We start from the raw sequence: 20,682 nt of genomic DNA on the forward strand, positions 1-20,682 counted from the left end.
CATAAGACTGTAGCTGTGCATAAAAAGGAATGCAGAAGGAAGCTGCATGAAATGGAGAAGACAGAAAAGTTCAGTCAGTAAGAAAAAAAAATAACTTGGGGATGAAAAAATAAATAGAATTAAGGGTTAACCAGAGCTGCAAGAGCCTTTCTGAGCCCTGTTATCTTCCAGCCCTAGCTGGACATAGAGAGAAATCACTGCAAAGTAAAACCAAAGGAAATTGAGTTTATCCAATTTGGTTTATCCAAATTTCCTTTATTTTAAAGGAAATTGGAAATATCTTCAACTAAATGCAGAGAGGAATGGATGGCATCTCTGCCTATGCATGCTTGGTTGAAAAGGACCTGGGAGATCTGGTGGACAACAGGATGTCCACGAGCCAACAATGTGCCCTTGTGGCCAAGAAGGCTGCATGTGGCTGCATAAAGAAGAGTGTGGCCAGCAGGTCAAGGAAGGTTCTCCTGCTCCTCTACTTTGCCTGGTGAAGCCATATCTGCAGTTCTGGGTCTGTTTCCCAGTTCAAGAAGAACAGAGATTTGCTGGAGAGGGCACAGCAAAAGGCTACAAAGATATTGAGGGAACTGGAATGTCTCTCTGATGAGGTAAGACTGAGAGAATTGGGGCTTTTTTAGTCTGGGAAAGAGCAGAGTGAGGGGGAACCTCATCAGTGCTCATCAATACTTACAGGGTAAGTGTAGGGAGAATGGGACCAGGTTTTTTTCAGTGGTGCCCAGTGACAGGACAAGGGGTAGCAGGCACAAAATTGAACATAAGAAGTTCCACCTAAACACAAGGAGGAACTTCTTTAAGTACAAGGGTGATGGGCAACTGGAACAGGCTACCTAGGGAGGTGGTAGAGTCTCCATCTCTGAAGACATTCAAAACCTCTTTGGACGTGTTCCTGTGTGACCTTCTCTAGGTTGCCAAGAATCAACATTTTCACTGTCTCAGCCTTTAAGTGCCAGAGTTGGCTCCTTTCTCTGCAGGCTGAAAGAAGCAAGGACAGTCACTCTGTGGCCAGGTGAAGCTTGTCCAATGGCTGCTGGAGTTATTTTTGGGTGCACAGCAGCCCAACTCTTCCCTTGATTTTTACCACCTGGCTTTGATGTGGCAACCCACCTGGTTATCCATTTCCCCTCATCTAGTATCACATTTTAGGATGGAACTTCCAGTACCTGAAGGCAGTTACAGGACAACTGGGGTGGGACTTTTTACAAAGGCTTGTAGGGATAGGACAAGGGGCAGTGGCTTTGTGCTGCAAGAGTGGAGATATAGACTGGAGATTAGGAAGAAATTCTTTACAGTGAGGGTAGAGAGACACTGGAACAGGTTGCTCAGGGAAGCTGTGGATGCCCCCTCCCTGGAGGTGTTCAAGGACAGCTTGGATGAGACCTTGAGCAACCTGCTCTAGTGGGAGGTGTTCCTGCCCATGACAGAACTGGATGATCTTTAAAGTCTCTTCCAATCCAAACCACCCTATGAATCTAACTCTTTTTGGGCAGGATGATTCTGCAAGCTTCCTATTGCAATAGGCTGACCAGGAAGGTGGTGGAGTCAGCATCCCTGGAGCTGTTTAAGAAACATGTGGGCATGGCACTTGGGGACATGGTTTAATGGCCACAGTGCTTTTAGACTGACTCAACGATCTTAGAGGTCTTTTCCAACCAAAACAATTCTCTGATTCTAAGGAGACAGCCTACTTCTCAAAGCTGATTTCATTTTAACAGTGTGGACATGAGGAAGGTGGCAGAGGGTGGGCTGTGACTTAAACGCAGATGGAAATGCAGAAGAACAGTTGCTTAGCACCTACAAAAGTCAGGCCCACTTCTTCACAAGATGTGGATGTATTTAGGTACCTACATTTAGGCATCCACATTTGAATTCTGGCCTCTAAATAACCCAAATGCACTGCAGGTTTGGGGGAATGTGCAGTGGATCCAATAAACAAGGATATTTAAAGTCCCAAGAATCGTGCTGTGGTCCTGCAGAGACCAGCATTCCAGCATGGAGGGGACAGCTCTTGTATTACCTGTGCTCCTGGGAGGACTTCTGCCATCTACTCAGGAAGGAAAGGCAGAGATGACAAAAAGGAGCTGCAGAAACTTAATCCCGCAGTGATTTCTTAGTCAGTGGGACAATAAAGGATCAGCCAGCAGCCTCCCTGCCTTTGTCTGAGCAAGGGATGCAAATTAAAGACTGGAGTCAGAGTGCATTATCCAACCCAGGCTTTTTTTGTTTTGGAGGGCATGTGTGTGATTTGGAAGGAGTCTGCAGCAGGGTGGGTGCTGGGGAAGGGGTCTGTAGCAGGATGGGTGCCGGGGAAGGGGTCCGTGGCAGGATGTGTGCTGTGGAAGAGGTCTGTAGCAGGATGGGTGCTTTGGGAGGGGTCTGTAGCAGGGTGTGTGCCGTGGCAGGGGTCTGTGGCACCTCTTTCTCTGGGACTGACAGCAAGCAGCATCTCTGGCAGGCAGAGAAAACAAAAAGCCTGTGGCAACGCCAGGCTGCCAGCCAAGAATGTGCTCCCAAAGCACCTGCAAGCTGCAAACGTGCCATTCACTTCTACTCCATTTCTTCCCGAATTAGCAAAAGTCGCTCGATCAAAGCAGCAAGAAATCCCCCCGGAGCTGAGGGCAGAAGACAGGAGCGCTGGCTCCCCACCAGCAGCTCTCCTCTTTGTCTCAGCCTGCTTCCATGCCTGCTCGGTGCTAACACCACGACTCTTGGTGTCTGTGACTAACTCCTGGCTTTCGCTGTGGGTGACCTGATTCTGCTCGGCCGCGCTCCGCCCCGCTGGGTGAAGCTCCCCCATGTGATCTCCATTCTTCCCCCCTAAATAAAGTTGACAAATTTGGCTGGGCTCAGTGAGTGCTGAAGGCAGAGAGGGAGTGTGCGGAGCTGGCTGTTCAACCCTCCCCGCAGCCGCAGCACCAGCAACCTGCCTCTTCAGCACTATCTGCTCCTGCTCTCGAACACCCAGACGGGACCAGACTGGCCACTTTAGCAAGGTCTTGGGCAAGCTCCGCGGTCAGGCTTCACCACGGGCTGCCAGCCTTGCCATCTTCTCATCTCTCCTCCCTTCCGAGCCGAGAAGATGTGGCTGGAGAAGGTGAGTACTGCATGGCTGGGAGGGATCCTTTGTGCGGAACCGGGGGCTCCCGAGGAGGTGGAGGAGAGAGGGGGGCAGATTTTGCCATGGGCATAGCCAAACCCCATCATTTTCTGCCCCGTTCTGCCAAGGGCATGCATGTCCCTTTCAGAGGGAACCTCCCTAGTGAGGCGACTTCTCAGCCAAGCTCGTTGCCTGGCACGAAGAAAACCCAGGCATGGGGAAGTGCCCGCTGCAGAGGTGCCGATTGTCCGGCTAGGCAGGCGGGTACCTCATCGGGCACAGCTCCGAGAGCTGCCTGCCCTGCGTCCTGCTCCAGCACTCCCCCAGCCCTCCAGCCTGGGGCACGGCACAGTGCAGTCCCCGGGGCAGCAGGCTGGCACGGCACCGGACAGTCCCCAGGGCAGCAGGCTGGCTCGGCACCGGGCAGTCCCCAGGGCAGCAGGCTGGCTCGGCACCGGGCAGTCCCCAGGGCAGCAGGCTGGCACGGCACCGGACAGTCCCCAGGGCAGCAGGCTGGCTCGGCACCAGGCAGTCCCCAGGGCAGCAGGCTGGCACAGCACCGGGCGTCGCATCGGCTGCTGTGCGGGGCTGGAACGGTGTAGCCGGTACTCGGTCTGCAGAGGTGGCATGGCACGGCACTGCGATGCCCAGCGTGCAGAGCTGGCACCCAATGTGCAGGGTTAGGATGGCACAGCCCTGCAATACCCCTGTGTAAGACTGGTACCTGCTGTGCAGGGTTGGGATAGCATGGCATCACAACACCCAGTGTGTGAGGATGGCACTCATTGTGCGGGGTTGGGATGGTACAACACCATAACACCCAGTGTGAGAGGCTGCCAATCAGTGTGTGGGGTCAGGATGGCATGGCACTGCAATACCTACCATGTGAGGCTGGTACCCCGTGCGCAGGATTGGCACATCACCACAATACCCACTGTGTGAAGCTGGCACTCAGAGTGCAGGGTTGGGATGGCACATCAGTGTGATATCCAGCGTGAGAAACTGGCACCGTGTGTGAAAGGCTGGCATGGCATGGCACTGCAATATTCAGTGTGCAGATCTGGCTCTCGGTATGCAAGACTGGCAGGGCACAGCCCTGCACAGCATGACACCAGCACACAGGCTGGCACAGCGCAGTGCAACACCAGCATGCAAGTTGGCACAGTTCAGCACAACACTGCACAGCATGGTACCAACATGCAGGCTGGCAGAGCACGCAGTGCCCTGGGCACTGTGACACCAGCCTGTGAGACTGGCAGAGCACAACACGGATCAGAACAGCACCCACTTCTCATCCCATTGCCCTTCAGACTGGCTCAGGGCCACTCACAGCCCCACTGGGGTAGTCAGAGGTGTGACTGTGCCCACCTGGGTATCAGCAGTTCTCCAGGTGCACACTCACTATCCATCACCCTTCACAAAGACAAGTAGCATCCTCCCTCACAGCACAAACTCCAAGCACCCTCCTCTTCCTCACACAAACAGCGTCATCTTCTTCATCTACACTAGGGACCCCTCACCATTCCCTACTCATAGCATTGTTTGGGTTGGAAGAGACCTCTAAGATCAAGGTTTAGATTAGGAACCATTTCTGTCCCGCAAGAGTGGTCAAGCACTGGAACAGGCTGCCCAGGGAGATGGTGGAGTCCTCATCTCTGGAGGTGTCCAACAAATGTGTGGCCATGCCACGTGGGGACATGGTTTGATGGTCGCGGTGGTGTTAGGTCAATGGTTGGACTCAGTGACCTCCAACTGGAACAATTCTACAGCTCTGTGATTCAAGCTAAGACCACCATGGCCATTAAACCATGCTCCAGCATTCCCATGCTCCTTAAGCACTTGCTTCTCTATATGCACCCAAGCCTCAGCTGCCTGTGTCACTCGTCTGCCTTGCTTGTCCACAGGAGTCCCCCTTCTCTTCCTCCATCCATACACCTGCTCAGCCTTGCTACCTCAGCAGGAAGGCTGAAGCCCTCCCTTCACCAGGGGAGAAGGTGATGTGTCCCTCATTCCCTTCCACCAACGGCTGAAGCTCTGCATGGGGGTGTCCTGTGCAAACCACTGCTCTCAGATGCACTCTTGCCCTTTGGAATGTGATGTGGAGCTAACAGGAAAGTTAACAGCTACCAGCAAGCACAGAACGATTAAACAAAATCTTTATTCCTTCCTTCCTGCCTTGCCCACTCCTTCATCCTCAGTGCTGGGACCAGCTTGGTGCACACCAATTCTGCCCACCCAGACAAGCTCTCTGGTCTTTAAGGACTGGGAGAGTAGGGTAGTGAGGAGAGAGGAAGGAAGGAAGGAAGGAAGGAAGGAAGGAAGGAAGGAAGGAAGGAAGGAAGGAAGGAAGGAAGGAAGGAAGGAAGGAAGGAAGGAAGGAAGGAAGGAAGGAAGGAAGGGTGGGTGCTTTCTGCTCACCCAGGACTCCTAAATTCCACAGAATCATAGAATAGTTTTAGTTGGGGTAGACCTTTAAGATCATCAAGTCCAACCATCAAAATATCAAACAATTCTTCTAGAGACTGTCCCCAGTTCTTGCTGTGGGACCTGGAAAAAAGAGTTCCAGGAAGACCTTAGAGTAGCTCTCCTGCCTGTGGGGGGCTACAGGAGAGCTGGGGAAAGACTTTTGACAGGGGCTTGTAGTGCTAGGACAAAGGGGAATAGCCTTGAACTGGAAGAGGGGACATTTAGACTGGAAATTAGGAAGACATTCTTTACAGGGAGGATGGTGAAACACTGGAATAAGTTGCCCAGGAAGGTTGGAGATGCCCCCTCTCTGGAAGTGGGCAAGTCAGGTTCGATGGGACTTGAGCAACCTGGTCTAGTAGAAGGTGTCCTTGCCCATGGGACATAGAACAGAAACGTGATCTTACTGCAGAACCATAGAGACGCAAAGTAGCTGCATCTCAAGTGACAGTCATCACTCCCCCACTCAGCCCCTGCTCCTTCCCACCTTTTAACTTCTTTCTCTCCCACAATTTTAAGAGTGAAACTCCCTGAGCACCGAATATTTTGTAGCCCTAGACTATGCCTGTCTATCAGAACCAGCCAGGCTGGCTGGAAGGAGGAGAGTTTTCTTTTTAAATGAGTTGGGTGAATACTTGAATGTTCAAACAATCTTCTGCTCTTTGGCACATGAGAAAAAATAAATGTTCTCCCTGCGGGAGTTTTGATCTTGGCAGATTTTAGATCCGAGAGAAAGGCTGCAAAGCATCCCGTCTGTAATTACTTTCCTTGCTAGCAGGAGGGAAGGAGAAGAAAGGAGGGGAGAGATTAAAAAAGGGAGGGGGTATGAAAGGAGAGCTCCTTTCTTCATCTCCCTTTCACAAGCAATTAGCCCAGCATCACAACCCATCTCTACCTCCAAAGAAAAGAAGGCGTTAATGAAAAGGCCACTGATTGCCTTCAGATCTTTTGTTGAGCAAGCCGAAGCACTGGTGTGGGGCAGGAGATTGTTTGCAGTCTAGGATTTGGGTTTTCACAGAATCATAGAATCCTGGAATTGCTTGGGTTGGAAGCAGCCTTACAGATCATCTAGTTCCAGCCTCTCTCCACTAGATGAGGTTGCCTGAATTCGAACACTTCCAGCACTGGACCCTGCACAACTTCTCTGGGCAACCTGTTCCAGTGCCTCACCACCCTCATGGGAAACAATTGCTTCCTAAATGTCTACTTTGAATCCAGCTTTTTCCTGTTTGAAGCCATCACCCCTTGTCCTGTCACTCCATGCCTTTGTCAAAAGTTCCTCTGCAGCTCTTCTGCAGCTCCCTTCAAATTCTGGGAGGCTGCTCTAAGGTCTCCCTCCAGCTTTCTCTTCTCCAGGCTGAGGAGACCTAGCGCTCTCAGCTTGCCCTCACAGCAGAGGTGCTCCACCACTCAGATCATCTTCGTGTTCTCCTCTAGGAGGACAATAAACCCTATTTAAAATACAGACTAACAGAAACATTCAGAGGCTGCCTCTGTAATCACTGGATGGAACTGCCTCTGTTTTGGAAGGGGTTTCGAAAGAACAGTGTAAAATCTGCCACAGAGAGGAACTAAACTGCCCTTGAAGAATAATTTCAAAAGAGAAAAATCACAAAATCATAGAGTCCTAGAATGGTTTGCAGTCAGAAGGGACCTTAAAGATCATCTAGTTTCAACCCCCTGCCATGCACAGGGACACCATTCACTAGATCAGGTTGCTCAAATCTTCATCCAACTTTGCCTTGAACACTTCCAGGGAGGGGGCATCCACAGCCTCCCTGGGCAACCTGTTCCAGTGTCTCACCACCCTCACTGTGGTGATTCTTCCTAATCTCCAGTCTAAATCTCCCCTCTTCCAGCTCAAAGCCATTGCCCTTCATCCTAGCACAAAAGAAGCCACAATTTATCTGCTGCTAGAATACTGTGCCTTCAGAAGGTAAAATAAAGAATGGCTTACGAGGAAAATCCACTCTGGTGCAGGGTGTGCTGCTCTGAGGAGAACAATCTCAACATGTTTTTTAAGCTGCAGTGAAGCCTATGTTGAAGTGAACACCATGAAGGAACAGAACAGTTTAGAGATACAGCAGTTGGCCAAGTTGAAAAGGGAAAAAATCCAAAGCCTTCCCTGAACACGAGCAGGTGAAAGGCATGAGCCTCCACAGCCCTTCCTGCAGGGTTTTATTACAGCATGCCTCAGCCTGTGGGGAGCACTTAAGACACAGCTTTACAGCTGCCCTCAAAATGTCATACAAGGATTTCATTGATCAGGGTGATAAACTTCCTCACACCACCACACAGAGAATAAGGCTAAAAGATGTGTAGCACAGGTGCACTGTAGGAGCACTGCTTCGAGGAGGGAATTCGTAGAGCCTTCAGTCTGTAACGTGGCTTGAAAGTTTGTTCCTGCTAACATGAGGCCTTGAACAACTTGGCCTGGTGGAAGGTGTCCTGGCAAAGGCCAGGGAGGTCAGAATAAGATGAGCTCCAAGGTCACTTTCAACTCAAATCATTCTATTAATTTATGAACCAGCAACTTCCACCAGGATTTGCACTTGGTACAGAGAAAGAGAGCGTCTGTCCACTCATGCAGTAACAAGAAGGCTGCAATCACACCTAAAAAGCTGCTGCTCTCATCACATCACATCACATCACATCACATCACATCACATCACATCACACTTACAATGAATTATTATTTACTTAGATTAAATTAAAACACATTCCCTGTACTCAAATACTGGGTTCACTTTTGAGGTCCTCACTCAAAGAAGGACATTGAGGCCTGGAGTATGTCTAGAGAAGGGTAATGAAGCTGGTGAAGGATCTGGAGAACAGGGCTGGTGAGAAGCAGCTGAGGGACCTGGGGATGTTCAGCCTGGAGAAAAGGAGGCTGAAGGGAGACCTTCTCTCCCTGACAGAATGTTGGAGCCAGGTCAATGTTGGTCTCTTCTCCCAAGTTGCAAGTGATAGGATGAGAGGAAACAGCCTCAAGTTGCCCCAGGGGAGGTTTAGGTTGAACATTAGAAGGAACTTTTTCACTGAAAGGGTTCTCAAAGCCTGGAACAGGCTGCCCAGGATCGTGCCTGAACACCCTTCCCTGGAGGTGTTTCAGAGAGGCAGGGATGTGGTACTGATGGACATGGTTTAGCACCAGCCTTGGTAGAGTTAGAGAATGGTTGGACTAGGTGATCTTAGAGGTCTTCTCCAAGACAGATAATTCTGTGATTCTGACTCTGTAATTCTATACAATCATGAGAAGTCATAACTTCAGTGGGATGAATAATCTGTGGGATGAATATCAGTGGGAAAAAACATTAGTGAGATAAGTAAGTGGGATGAATAAAATCAGTGGGATGGAAAATCCATTTCAGAGTGTCTAAATGTAGAACACATTGGGTCTATTGCTTCAATCACTCTGCATTTCAGGGATTACTTAATTAAAATTAAGTCATTTCAACCTTAAAAATGAGAATTAGCTCCATATGGGTTCTCCATAAGCTCAATGCCCAGGAAAGCAGTGTGTTAAGCACAGACATCTGCCCGCTTGAGTTCATCAGGAACACAAAAGCCATCCCACAGCCTCAAACTTCCACCTGAGTCAACAGAACCTCTTTTGCTCAGCATCCTTCAGTGCAGGGGTAAGATGACAGCAGCCTCTGCTCCAAAATAGTTTGCCTTTGTCCTGCACAGACTGTCCCTCAAAGCTATCCAAGCCTTCTGCTGCTTTAAGAAGAATCAGGATTCCATTAGATCTTGGTCCTTTTATAGGAGCAAGACTGAGTTTTGCTGGCTTTAGGGATCTGAGAAGTGCTGGAACTAGTTGGACCTCCCAGCCATTTTTCTCCTTTTGCATCAGGGAGGAGCAAACCTCAAGTATAGTGAAGAGAGAACTGCTAAAAGCAGAGCTTTCTTGCTCACTAGGATCAAAACAGTTGGAGGCTAGGGCTAGGATTTTATGCACTTTAATTAAAAGATGAATTGACTTGCTTATCATGTTGCCAGTTCTATCCCTGGATGTAATTACAAGGGCTTTACGTAAACTAAGCTTCTAAGGGTGACTATGTGTGAAAATCAAGGGTTTTTTTTTCCTTTTATTTTCACATCAACAGTCTGAAAGACAAAGCCGTGAAAAGGGGCTGTTTGAGGTTTGAGCTTCTGAGATAAATCAGTGGTGTGCAACAGCTACAAACCCAGCGACACCGCAAACAACCTGGTGTTTATTATTTAAGCTCATACCCTGCAGCACACAGAACCTACCGGGAAGAGGAAGCCCAGCTGCTTCTCAGCTGGAAGCTGATCACCACTTGAGACTTGAAACATTAAGATATCCAAAAGAGGATTTTAAGCAGGCAAAGGAAAAAAGCAGATGTGTACCAGTAAGTACACAGGTTGTCAAAAGGGCAAGGGTGGGATTCTTTGCAGACTTAAAACACTCCTAAAACCTGTCCCTTTGTTCTTCCACATCGGTAACTCCCTGAAAGGTTGCAGTGAGGTGGGGGTTGGTCTCTTCTCCTTAGTATCAAGTGATAGGGCAGGAAATTGTGCCAGGGAAGGTTTAGGTTGGAGATTAGGAACAATTTCTTTCTTGCAAAAGTGGTCAGGCATTGGAACAGGCTGCCCAGGGAGGTGGTGGAGTCACCACCCCTGGGGGTGTCCCAGAAATGTGTGGTCATGGCACTTTGGGACATGGTTTAATGGGCATGGTGGTGTTGGGTTAAAGGTTGGACTCGATGACCTTAGTGTCTTTTCCAACCAAAGCAATTCTATGATCCTATGATTCTAAGACACAGTGAAAAATAAATAGCAAGGCTCAAACACCTCTCTGCATACTTTTTAAAGCCTTCCTTGCCTTCTCTCCTTCTCCTATTCCTTCCTCCTTTTCCTCCCTCCTCCTTGTCTCCACTTTGCTTTGCTCTGCCTCCCATCCTGGCTTTCATAGCAGTTTTGTGCAGGATTTTATCAGTAGATGTCTTGCCACACTGGCTCTGGAGGAGGAGGAGGAAATGCTCATTTACATAGCAGGTTTACAAGGACAGGGATGCATTTCCTACAAATGTTTTTACATCAAAAAGATGCAAATGTGGAGAAGGGAGGCACATTCCTCCTTAATGCCAGAAAAATAGTAGAGACAATTTGAAAGGCAGCAGGGAAATTACAGGCAAGCTGAAGGCAGAAAGCAAGCAAGCAAGCCTGAAACTGTATTAAAAAGCCAATATCCATTTAAGATGATATAAACACTGGAAGTAATTCAACACTTGAAGATGCAGCTTGAGGACAGATGAATGCATCACACACACACACAGAGGAATAGGACAAAAAAGAGTCTCCTTCTACTGAAATCAAAGAGATTTTTGATATTAATTCACAAGGAGCAGGCTTATAGTTCCAGGTCAGTCACCTTCCCTTTGGAAAGATGCTTTTGTGCTCCTTGCAGAACACTGTCACACATTTCTATCTCTTGCTGCTGGTTTGTGTGTCCTTACCAGGCATTCTGACTTGATTCCTACTATCAGGAAGTCAAAGGAAGTTTGAGTCAGCCCAAGGGTCAGCTTTGCACAATCAGTTTCCTTTTAACACAATGAACCTGCAGCAGTTCAACCATCATTTCTGGCTTTTATTCTTCCCATGAAGTGGGGATACTGAGACATGGGAACAGGTTGCCCAGGACGGTTGTGCATGCCCTCTCCCTGGAAGTGTTCAAGGCCAGGCTGCATGGGGCCTTGAGCAACTTGGTCTAGTGGAAGGTGTCCCTGCCCATGACAGAAGGGTTGGAACTAGATGATCTTTAAGGTGCCTTCCAGCCCAAACCTTTCCTTCATTCCCCTCACAGAAATTATATCCAACCTGCTCATACTTCTCACCCCCCAAAACTACACAAAGCCTCAAAATGGTATTTGTCTTGACTTTGTTGGAGTACTCAGAGGCCCAGAGGTCAAGCCTGAAGAAAGAAAAAGGAAGACCATGAAAGGCTAATGCCTGTCCTAAGGATATTCCAAAGCAAGACATATTTTGTCCTCCCTAAGTTGTACTTTAAACATTAGCTTTTTAAAATAGAAAGACAATAAACCAGGAGCCATGGCAGCAAAATTCCATCCTTAGGCAAGGACATGTACCACATCAACAGCTTCTCCTAAGTACCAAAATAAACCATCACTATTTCCAGCTTCCAGATTTTTCCTTCCCTGAAACGTTTCTCCCAACAATTCAGCATTTCCAGACCAAGAAGGGTCACTCAGATTATTTGTGTAACTGCCTGAACCTTCCCTAATACATTTTATTCAGTGTTAGTGGGAACTAAATGTGCCCAGTCCTAAGATACCACTTGGCATGTTCAGACAAAACACACTGACGGCTCCTGACTCACACAGGAACAACAAAACAACATAAGAATGTTTGATTCTCTGTGGTTGAATTAAATTAGAGTAGGGACAATGCAGAGCACTTGGGTTTTTCTTAATGGAAAGTCCCCTCAGAGGAGTGAGTTGACATTGAAACTTCAGTAGGTGAGGGCTGTTTTCTGTGAGTGTGCTTAATGATGACAGGTAATATGGATAGTCTTCTCCAAATCTAGAGCCTCCACCTCTTCTCACCAACTGCAGTCTCAGTAGGATGTTGCCACACAAGCTGATGCCAAGATACTGAACTCTACTTCTACTATGGTCTCACAAGTGCTGAGTAGAGGGGAATAATCATAGAGTCATAGAATTGTTTGGCTTGGAAAAGACTCTAAGATCATCAAGTCCAACCTTCAACCCAACACCACCATGGCCAGATGAGACCAGAGACATTAAACCATGTCCCAATGTGTCATGTCCACACCTTTCCTGAACACTCCCAGGGATGGTGACTCCACCACCTCCCTGGGCAGCCTGTTCCAATGCCTGACCACCCTTGCAAGAAAGAAATTGCTCCTAATCTCCAACCTAAACCTTTCCTGGCACAATTTCAGGCCATTATCTCTCATTCTAAGACCTGATACTAGATACTCACTAGATATTTGCTTCCCTCAGCCTGCTGACAATACCCTAATGCAGGCAAGGATGCCACTGGACTTCACAAGAGGACAATTCTGGCTCATGTTGAGCTTAGTGTCTCCCAAGACCTCTCCAAAGTCAAGATAAACAACATTCTATGTTCTACTTCACCCACTGGGCTAACCATGTCATTGTAGAAGGACACTGGGTTGGTCAAAGTTATTTTCCCTGTCATATGTCCATGCTGACTACACTCAACTACTTTCTTGTTCTTCATATGTCTGGAAATGGTTTCCACAAAATTTGCTATATCACTTTCCTAAGGTTTACCCTCAAGGAGCTTAAAAGCAAGACAGCCTAGAAGGTGGAGGCAGCATTGGTGTATTACCCACAGACACTAAGTGGTTTGGTTATAGTCACTCCAGAGCCTGCAGCAGAGCCATGATGAGAATCACAGAAACATTAAGGTTGGGAAAGACCTCTAAGATCATCAAATCCAACCTATAACCAAGCACTGCCAGGTCAGCACTAGACCATGTCCCTCAGCACCACATCCTCAGAAGCTGTTTTGCAGGGCAGGGATTTATCCATAAAAGCAGCTTCCTTCTCCCAAAATGCAACTGCAGCACAGTAGTATCTTGCAGAGTGAAGTTTTTTAAAAGCATTCCTGAATTGATGGTGAAATGGCATCACAAATAACATCCACTCACCTTTCTGGAACAGTACCAGACAGTCCCAGCTGCTAATGGTTTGCTCTCTTTGCTGTTCCCCACAGGAATCTGATAGCTGTGGATACAGATGAGACCAGAGACAGGTTCAGGCAAGTATGATAAGATCTGATTTTCACTAGTGCTCAGACATTCCACCCTCCTGGACTTCATGTGCCATGTCATAAATCAGAAAGGTATTTCTCAGGTTTTTAAGCTATTTTATTGCAGTCTCTTTCCTTTGTCTGCTTAAGAAAGGTGTTAAACACAGACCAAGCAGCATGGAAATACCCTATTGTCATCCTATTGGCTCGAGAACAGCCTGGAGAAGAAGGACTTGGGGGTGTCAGTTGATGAAAAACTCACCATGAGCTGGCAATGGTAGTTGGCAGCCCAGAAGGCAGCCGTGTGCTGGGCTGCATCAAAAGCATCAGGACAGGGAGAGGATTCTGCCCCTCGCTCTGCTCTGCTCTGCTCTGCTCTGCTCTGCTCTGCTCTGCTGAGACCCCATCTGCAGCACTGCCTCCAGTTATGGGGCTCCCAGCACAAGAAGGACATGGAGCTGCTGGAGTAGGTCCAGAGGAGACTACGAAGATGATCAGAGGGCTGGAGAGCCTCCCCTATGTGACAGGCTGCAAGAGTTAGGGCCATGCATCCTGGAGAAGACTCTGGGGAAACCTTAGAGCATCATTTCAGTACCTGAATGAGGCTATACAGAAGACCTGAGGGGGTGCTTTTTACCAGGGCTTGTAATGACTGGACAAGGGGCAATGGCTTTGAGCTAGAAGAGGGGAGATTTAGGCTGAGATTAGGAAGAAATTCTGCACAGTGAGGGTAGGGAGACACTGGAACAGGTTGCCCTGGGAGGTTGGGAATGTCCCCTAAGTAGAGGTGTTGAAAGGCCAGATTGGATGAGCAACCTGGTCTAATGGAAGGTGTCCCTGCCCATGGCAGGGGGTTTTAACTAGATGATCTTTAAGGTCCTTTTCAACCCAAAGCATTCAGTGGTTCTGTGTTTGTATGCTAACCCTCCCACACCACAACTTGCAAGCAGTACAACAGACAGGTATCCATCAAAGACATGGTGTGCTGCACTTCATCCCTTATGTGAAAGGAATCTTCAGCCAGCTTTACAAACAGCTCTTTGTTTTGTCTTGAAGCACACTAAAATCTGCCTCTCAAACTTTCTTTAAAACCCACATTTATTTTTGACTATCTGAACATATTGTTCCAAGCTGGCAAGCACTGCTCATTTACATCTCTGAATATCAACAGAATGCTAATCTATAGTAAACAGCCTTTATTACCACCAAGAACGTGCTGCTAATTAGCAAGAGGGACCCTTGGTTCTCTGATAGCCTGAGTGGGATGAACCAGAGATTCCTAGGAAAAGGATAGGTTACAATTGCACCCCATCAAGTGGAACATCGCCAAACAGTTATGCTGCAAGTTCTCTGAATCCTAATTCTGGCCTCCAAGCATTTGGGAGTAGGGTGGAGGGGTTTTAGAGCAATCTGTTACTGAAAATAAATAGCTCTGAAAGGCCTTGCAGCTCCTCGGAGTGAAATATCCTGGGGTCAGATCAGGCTGTCCTGAGTGGGAGCAGATCAAGAGGGATCAGCCCTCTTCCTCATCAGATTTAACTCTAGAGTGAGTTTTGGAACAGGGGAGGGAAGGGGGAGGTCAGACAAGCTCTTCACTTTCTTCAGACCAGCTCTTAACTTCAAAACTGCTCAGATCAGTAAATTTAGAATTGCAGAATCATAGAATCCCAGAATGGTTTGGATTGGAAGTGACCTTATCAGTTCCAACCCCCTGCCATGGGCAGGGACACCTCCCACTAGATCAGGTTGCTCAAGGTCTCATCCAGCCTGGCCTTTCGACACCTCAAAGTAGGGGACATCCACGACCTCCCTAGGCAACCTGTACCAGTGTCTCCTCACCCTCACTGTAAAGAATTTTTTCCTGATCTCCAGTCTAAATCTGCCCTCTTCCAGCTCAAAGCCATTGCCTCTCATCCTGTCACTACAAGTCTTCATAGCAAGTCACTCCTCAGCTCTCCTGTGGCCCCCTTCAGTTACTGGAAGGCTGTTCTAAGGTCTCCCTGGAACCTTCCCTTCTCCAGACTGAACATCTGTAACTCTCTCAGCCTGTCCTGGAGAAGACAGGATTTACCATGTATCAAAGCCAAATGGCTTATTTGAAATTCCATCAGAGTTATGAAAGAGTAAGGGTTTAAATCCTAGATTACAGCTGGCTGTCTGAAGGGGAGCTAACCTTTTAAATAATCCTGTGTTGTTTCTCACCCAGGTCATTTTGCCAGACTCCAGATTTGCAATCAGTGAAGACATCTCCTAAACTCCAACATAACGAGGACCAAAATCCTCTGCAGACAAGCTGGGTCTGAGAGCAGATATCAAAGAAGAGGGGAGAATAACCCCCCCCAGCTAATAACAGGAGAGCTCCTGGTTTGTAGCTGATTTTTTCAATGCCTGTGATGTTAGCAAAACCAATCCTGCCCCTCAGTACAAGAACATGCTTTTGATTTCCTTCTCTTTTGGGAATACTTGGGGGCAGAAAAAGCCCAAAACTTCTGGCTGAACTAATTCCTAAGCTCTAAATTAAACTCACTGCAGTGCTGGTTTTGCTTTGAAGCCTGAGGATAAGCCCTGCTACCAACGCGTTACTGGAAAATTGGTTTGATTTTCTTCAATTATCTCTTCAAGAAAACAAAGATTCCTGAACTGGAAGGCAGCTGAGCAGCCTTCCCCCACCACAGCACACACACCTTCTGACTTTCCACCTCTGGATGTTGATGAGCTGTGCTGCCAGTGTGGTGAGATACAGGGCTCTTCCTACGCTCCCTAGCTTCACAACCCAGCAAAGCTTCTGAGCATCGCTTGTGCCTGGAGAAGCCGAGGAGAACACTTTCTCATGAATGACACAGGTGACAGGGGAGTCACAGCTCTTCCTTCTTCAGCAATTCTGAGTGACAACAGCTACTGAATCCCAATGAGGCCCAAGTTCCAGGAACTCCCTGTACCTGCACTTCTGGCCTCAACAGACTATGAGAACTTTGCTAAACTGAACACCACAAGAGACACTGAAACACAGCAGCTGGAGGGGTCCCTCTCCTCCACTATCGCCCTGGTAATAGTGCTGGTTATTATTTTCTCTTTGATAATGACATCCCTCCTCACCTACTGCTTTCACAAGTGGAAACTCAGAAGTAAAAAACTGCAGAGAGCACAAGAGGAGTACCAGAAAGATCACGAAAAGAGCATTTTTCAAAACACATCTGGACTTGTTTCATAAAAAAACCCTCAAACAACAGCAGCCACCATGAAATGCTCTTCAGTTACCTGAAAATGCTAAGAGAACAGCAACTATGACATTCCCAAGCAAATCTCTCCTTGTTTTATCTCATTTCTAAGAGTTGTTAGCAGTTTGGAGAATTTCCTACAGCTTTATTAGATAGATATATATATATTTCTGTATTTAGCCTCATTTGTGCAAAGTAAACCCAACACAATCCTGTATTTTTAATCTCTGTTGTGTTACTGAAAGAGGGAATTTAAAGCTGTGATTGTTCTAAAAGCCACTGGGTCAGGGAAGGAGAAAAAAGGACAGATTTTGGCCAATGCAAGAAAAAACAACTGAGAGACAGGGAGCTACTGTCCAGTGGAGGCTGTAAGGATGCTGAGGGGCCTGGAGCATCTCTGAGGACAAAGGCTGAGAGCCCTGGTCCTGGTAAGCCTGTAGAAGAGCAGCCTGAGAAGGGATCTGAGCAATGCTCAGCAAGAGATAAAGAGTGGGAGGCAAGAGGATGAAGCCAGACTCTTCTTGGTGGTGCCCAGGGACAGGACAAGAGGCAGTGGACACAAACAGGAACCCTCGTGGCTCCAACTGATCATGAGGGGAAACCTTGATGTGAGGGTGCTAGAGCCCTGAAGCAAGCTGCCCAGAGAAGTTGTGGAGTCTCCTTCTCTGGAGACCTTGCAACCTCACCTAGAGATTGTGATCCTGGGCATGCTGTAGTGGGTGCCCCTGCTGTAGCAGTGGAGGTTGGACTGGATGACCTCCAGAGGTCTCTTCCCACCCCCTGATGTAGGTTAAAAGGGTAGTTTTGTGATGAAAACTCGTGCAATTGTGTTGTCTTGCACCAAACTAATCATCTGGCTGAAGTTTTTGAAATCCAGTGGAGTTTTGGGGAAATAAGATCCCTAGATTCCCCACAGTAGCAGCCAGGTCCTGAAAGAGCAACTGAAGAATTCTTCATTTCTTTAGCAACAGCTCCATGCAGAGAGCATGCAGGACTGAGCCCTAAATGTGTGAGCAGGTGGCAAGTCAGTATCTGTTGGAGTGCAGAGGAGGGCCACAAAGTTGATCCAAGGGTTGGAGCACCTCTGATAGGAAGATAGGGTGAGGGAGCAGGGGGTTGCTCAGCCTGGAGAATAGATGACTTTGGTGGGATCTTAGAGCTGCCTTCCAATTCCTGATGGGATCCTAGAGGAATGCTGCAGAGGGACTTTTCATAAGGGCGTCTAAGCAATAGGACAAGGGAGAATGGTTTTAACTTAAGGGAGAGCAGGGTTAGACTGGATCTTAGCAAGTAGTTCTTCAGTACATGGGTGATAAGTCTCTGAAACAGGTTGACTAGGGGCTGTGGATGCCCTGGAGGTGTTCAAGGCCAGGTTGGATGATGCCTTGAGTAACCAAGCCTATTTGAGAGGTGTCCCTGCCTATGGCAGATGGGGTTGGAGAAGATGATCCCTAAGGTCCCTTCCAACCAAAGCCATTCTGTGATTCTGTTTCCTTTAGGCAGAGTTCAGTGCTGGGAGTTGCTAGCAGCATTCCAGCCACAAGTGGACTAAGGACATGCAGCTTCTCAAGGAATAGAGCAAGCCCCAGCTGCACTTTGTGAACTGGATTTGTGATGACTTTTAACCCTGCCCTGCTCTGTTTCTCTTTTCATAGTCTGTAATATGATGTCACAGAAAGCAGGGCAGATCTCCTGTGATTCAGCCTATTAGCAGTACCATTTCCTACCAGAGTGGTGGGTGTGCTCTTCAGCTACATTGTCGTCTGGAAAAGTAGAGAACAAGCAAAACCCCCAAACCAGAATCCCTGCTGACCTATAGAGCTTGCCTGCAATTAACCATTCATGCTGTGATGTATTTTTAAACAAGCTATAATACTGTGATGCTGCTGTAAACTTTACTTCTGTAGGCAAAACAACAACAACAAAAATGTTCTGCTTAAAAATGTCAAGATGAAGGATGTAAATGTTCTGAAAGTGCTATCAGCTTATAAAAAAAAAAGGGAAAAGATGAATTTGCACAGAACATTCTAGAGGATTCTGTGAACATGCTCCAGATAATGTTTTTGCAGAGGGATTTATGGCTCATACACACTTGTCTATGTGAGGACAAACAGTATTATTTTATTACAAAATAAAGACATGAATAAATAAGCAGTGAATGGCCATGGGCAGACACTGGAAAATGTTTGGTTTTTTCCTCAAGGGATCCTGATCAATTCTACAGGTGATTGGAAGAGAGGAGACCTGGCACCTTAGTTTGTGTATCCAAAGAGCAACAAAGCTAGTGAAGGGTTTGGAAAACGAGAAGGGTCTGGAGAAGGATCTAGTGAACAAAGAGGAGCTGAGGCACAAGGGAAAAAGCTCAGGAGGACTTGTTAGCTGCTGCTGAAGGAACTGGGGTTGTTCAGCCTGAAGAAAAAGAAGGCAAAGGGGAGACATACTGGCTTTCTACAACTCTGAAAGGAGCTTGGAGCCAGATGGGGATTGGGTTCTTCTCCCAAGCAACAAGTGATTGGAGAAAACAGCCTCAAGTTGCCCCAAGGGGCATCTAGATTCAACACATGGAACACTTTATTCCCCCCAAAAGTTGTCAAGGCCTGGCCCAGGCTGTGCAAAGCAGTGGTGAGTCCCTGTCCTTGGAGGGGTTTCAAAGCCATATAGATGTAGTGCTGAGGGACATGGTTTAGTGGTGACCTGGCAGTGCTGGGTTCATGGTTGGACTTGATGATCTTTGAGGTCTTCTCCAATCTTAAGGATCCACCTCCCAACCTTCCCCCATGCTGCACTCAGTGCAGGGTATGATGCGAACCAGTTGTGGAGGCAAAAGGGAGTAAGCTGGCTGCACAAACCCAAGGCAGATGTAGTACTCCTACCATTAATAGATGTCTTCACAAAATTACAGCCCATTTTTTCAGACAGAGTGGCATTTAGAATCTCATCTCCATGGCAAGCAGGGATATTTTGCAGGCAGTGTCTAGGCTGGCTCTTAGGCATGGAGATGCTAAAAAGCCATTCTCTGAAAATCATCCTGAAGGGTAATAAAATTACAAGGTGAAGAATGCAAGCATATTCCAAAGGCTTTAAAAACCCAGAGCTGGAAGCACACCAGCTCTTCCTGGAGGCTGTTATGGATGACTTGGACTAACAGCACTGAAAGCTACAATTCAGGTTTTTAGTGCTGAGGAATCTGGGCACCGTGTCAGCTAACAATTTTGCAGGAGAACATGATAGCTTCCAGCAAAACCTTGTCCTCAGTGCCACCAGCTTCCAACTTCTGTCAGGCTCCCAATGTGAATAAATGGATTCAGTTCCTCTTCTTGGAAGCTGATCAAACTGGCTTGGGTAAAATAAAATAGTAATAAATTAACTGACTTGTCACACAGCAAATCCCTGACTGTAGGTGGACCGATGAAGAGGGCATGGCCCTGAAGGGCCTGAGGCATTTCAGGATTTAGTAGCTCTTCAGAGGAAAGAGCTCTATTTGATTTAAGGACTACTGGACCAGTGGGACCAGTATGGTTGGATCTGATGATCAAAAAGGTCATTTCCACATGAAATGATTCTGTGATTCTATGATTCTGTGATCGGGTTCCACCTGGCTACAGGAGAGTTTGCTTGAGCAGAAGGTTGGACACGATGACCTCCAGATGTTCCTTCAAACCTCCACATCCTGCAATGACAAATTGCAACAGTGTGGCCAGCAGGACCAGGGTAGGATTGCCCACCCCATACTGGGCACTGGTGAGGCCACACTTCAAATCCTGGGTTTAGTTCTGGGCCTCTCACTCCAAGAAGGACATTGAGGGGCCGGAGCAGGTCCAGAGAAGGGCAATGAGGCTGGTGAAGCCTCTAGAACAGGTCTGGTGAGGAGCAGCTGAGGGAACTAGGATTGTTCAGCCTGGAGAAGAAGAGACTGGGGGGGATCTGGCTCTCTACACCTCCCTGAAAGGAGGCTGAAGCCAGGTAGGAGTTGGTCTCTTCTCCCATGGAACAAGTGGCAGGAAAAATGGAAATGGCATCAAGTTGCACCAGGGGGGTTTAGGTTGGACATGAAGAACAATTTCTTCCCCTTGAGGGTTGTCAAGGCCTGCCCAGGGCAATGGT

At 47.7% G+C, this 20,682-nt stretch overlaps 1 protein-coding gene and 1 long non-coding RNA gene across 17 annotated transcripts in view; one reads left to right on the plus strand and one right to left on the minus strand.

Annotated features, from left to right (window-relative positions):
- Positions 1-20,682, minus strand: part of C19H8orf48 (chromosome 19 C8orf48 homolog) — a 115,399-nt gene that overhangs the window by 75,411 nt on the left and 19,306 nt on the right. For 15 of the 16 annotated variants that reach the window (XR_010305776.1, XR_010305777.1, XR_010305781.1 and 12 more), the window contains exon 6: positions 13,260-13,335. Coding sequence is in view for 6 of the 16 variants with exons in the window: in XM_064159316.1 (XP_064015386.1) it covers positions 13,260-13,335 (76 nt within the window). In the remaining 10 variants the exon portion in view is untranslated. Of the gene's footprint in view, positions 1-11,189; positions 11,514-13,259; positions 13,336-20,682 lie in introns of those variants that run through there. The other variant, XM_064159322.1, reaches the window with a different exon arrangement.
- LOC135183949 (uncharacterized) lies at positions 2,426-18,741 on the plus strand. The gene is made up of 3 exons (XR_010305786.1): positions 2,426-3,106; positions 13,325-13,369; positions 15,567-18,741. It is a non-coding gene; the product is annotated as an uncharacterized LOC135183949 (long non-coding RNA).

Source organism: Pogoniulus pusillus, chromosome 19 (genome assembly GCF_015220805.1).
Source record: "Pogoniulus pusillus isolate bPogPus1 chromosome 19, bPogPus1.pri, whole genome shotgun sequence".
Lineage (NCBI taxonomy): Eukaryota > Metazoa > Chordata > Aves > Piciformes > Lybiidae > Pogoniulus > Pogoniulus pusillus.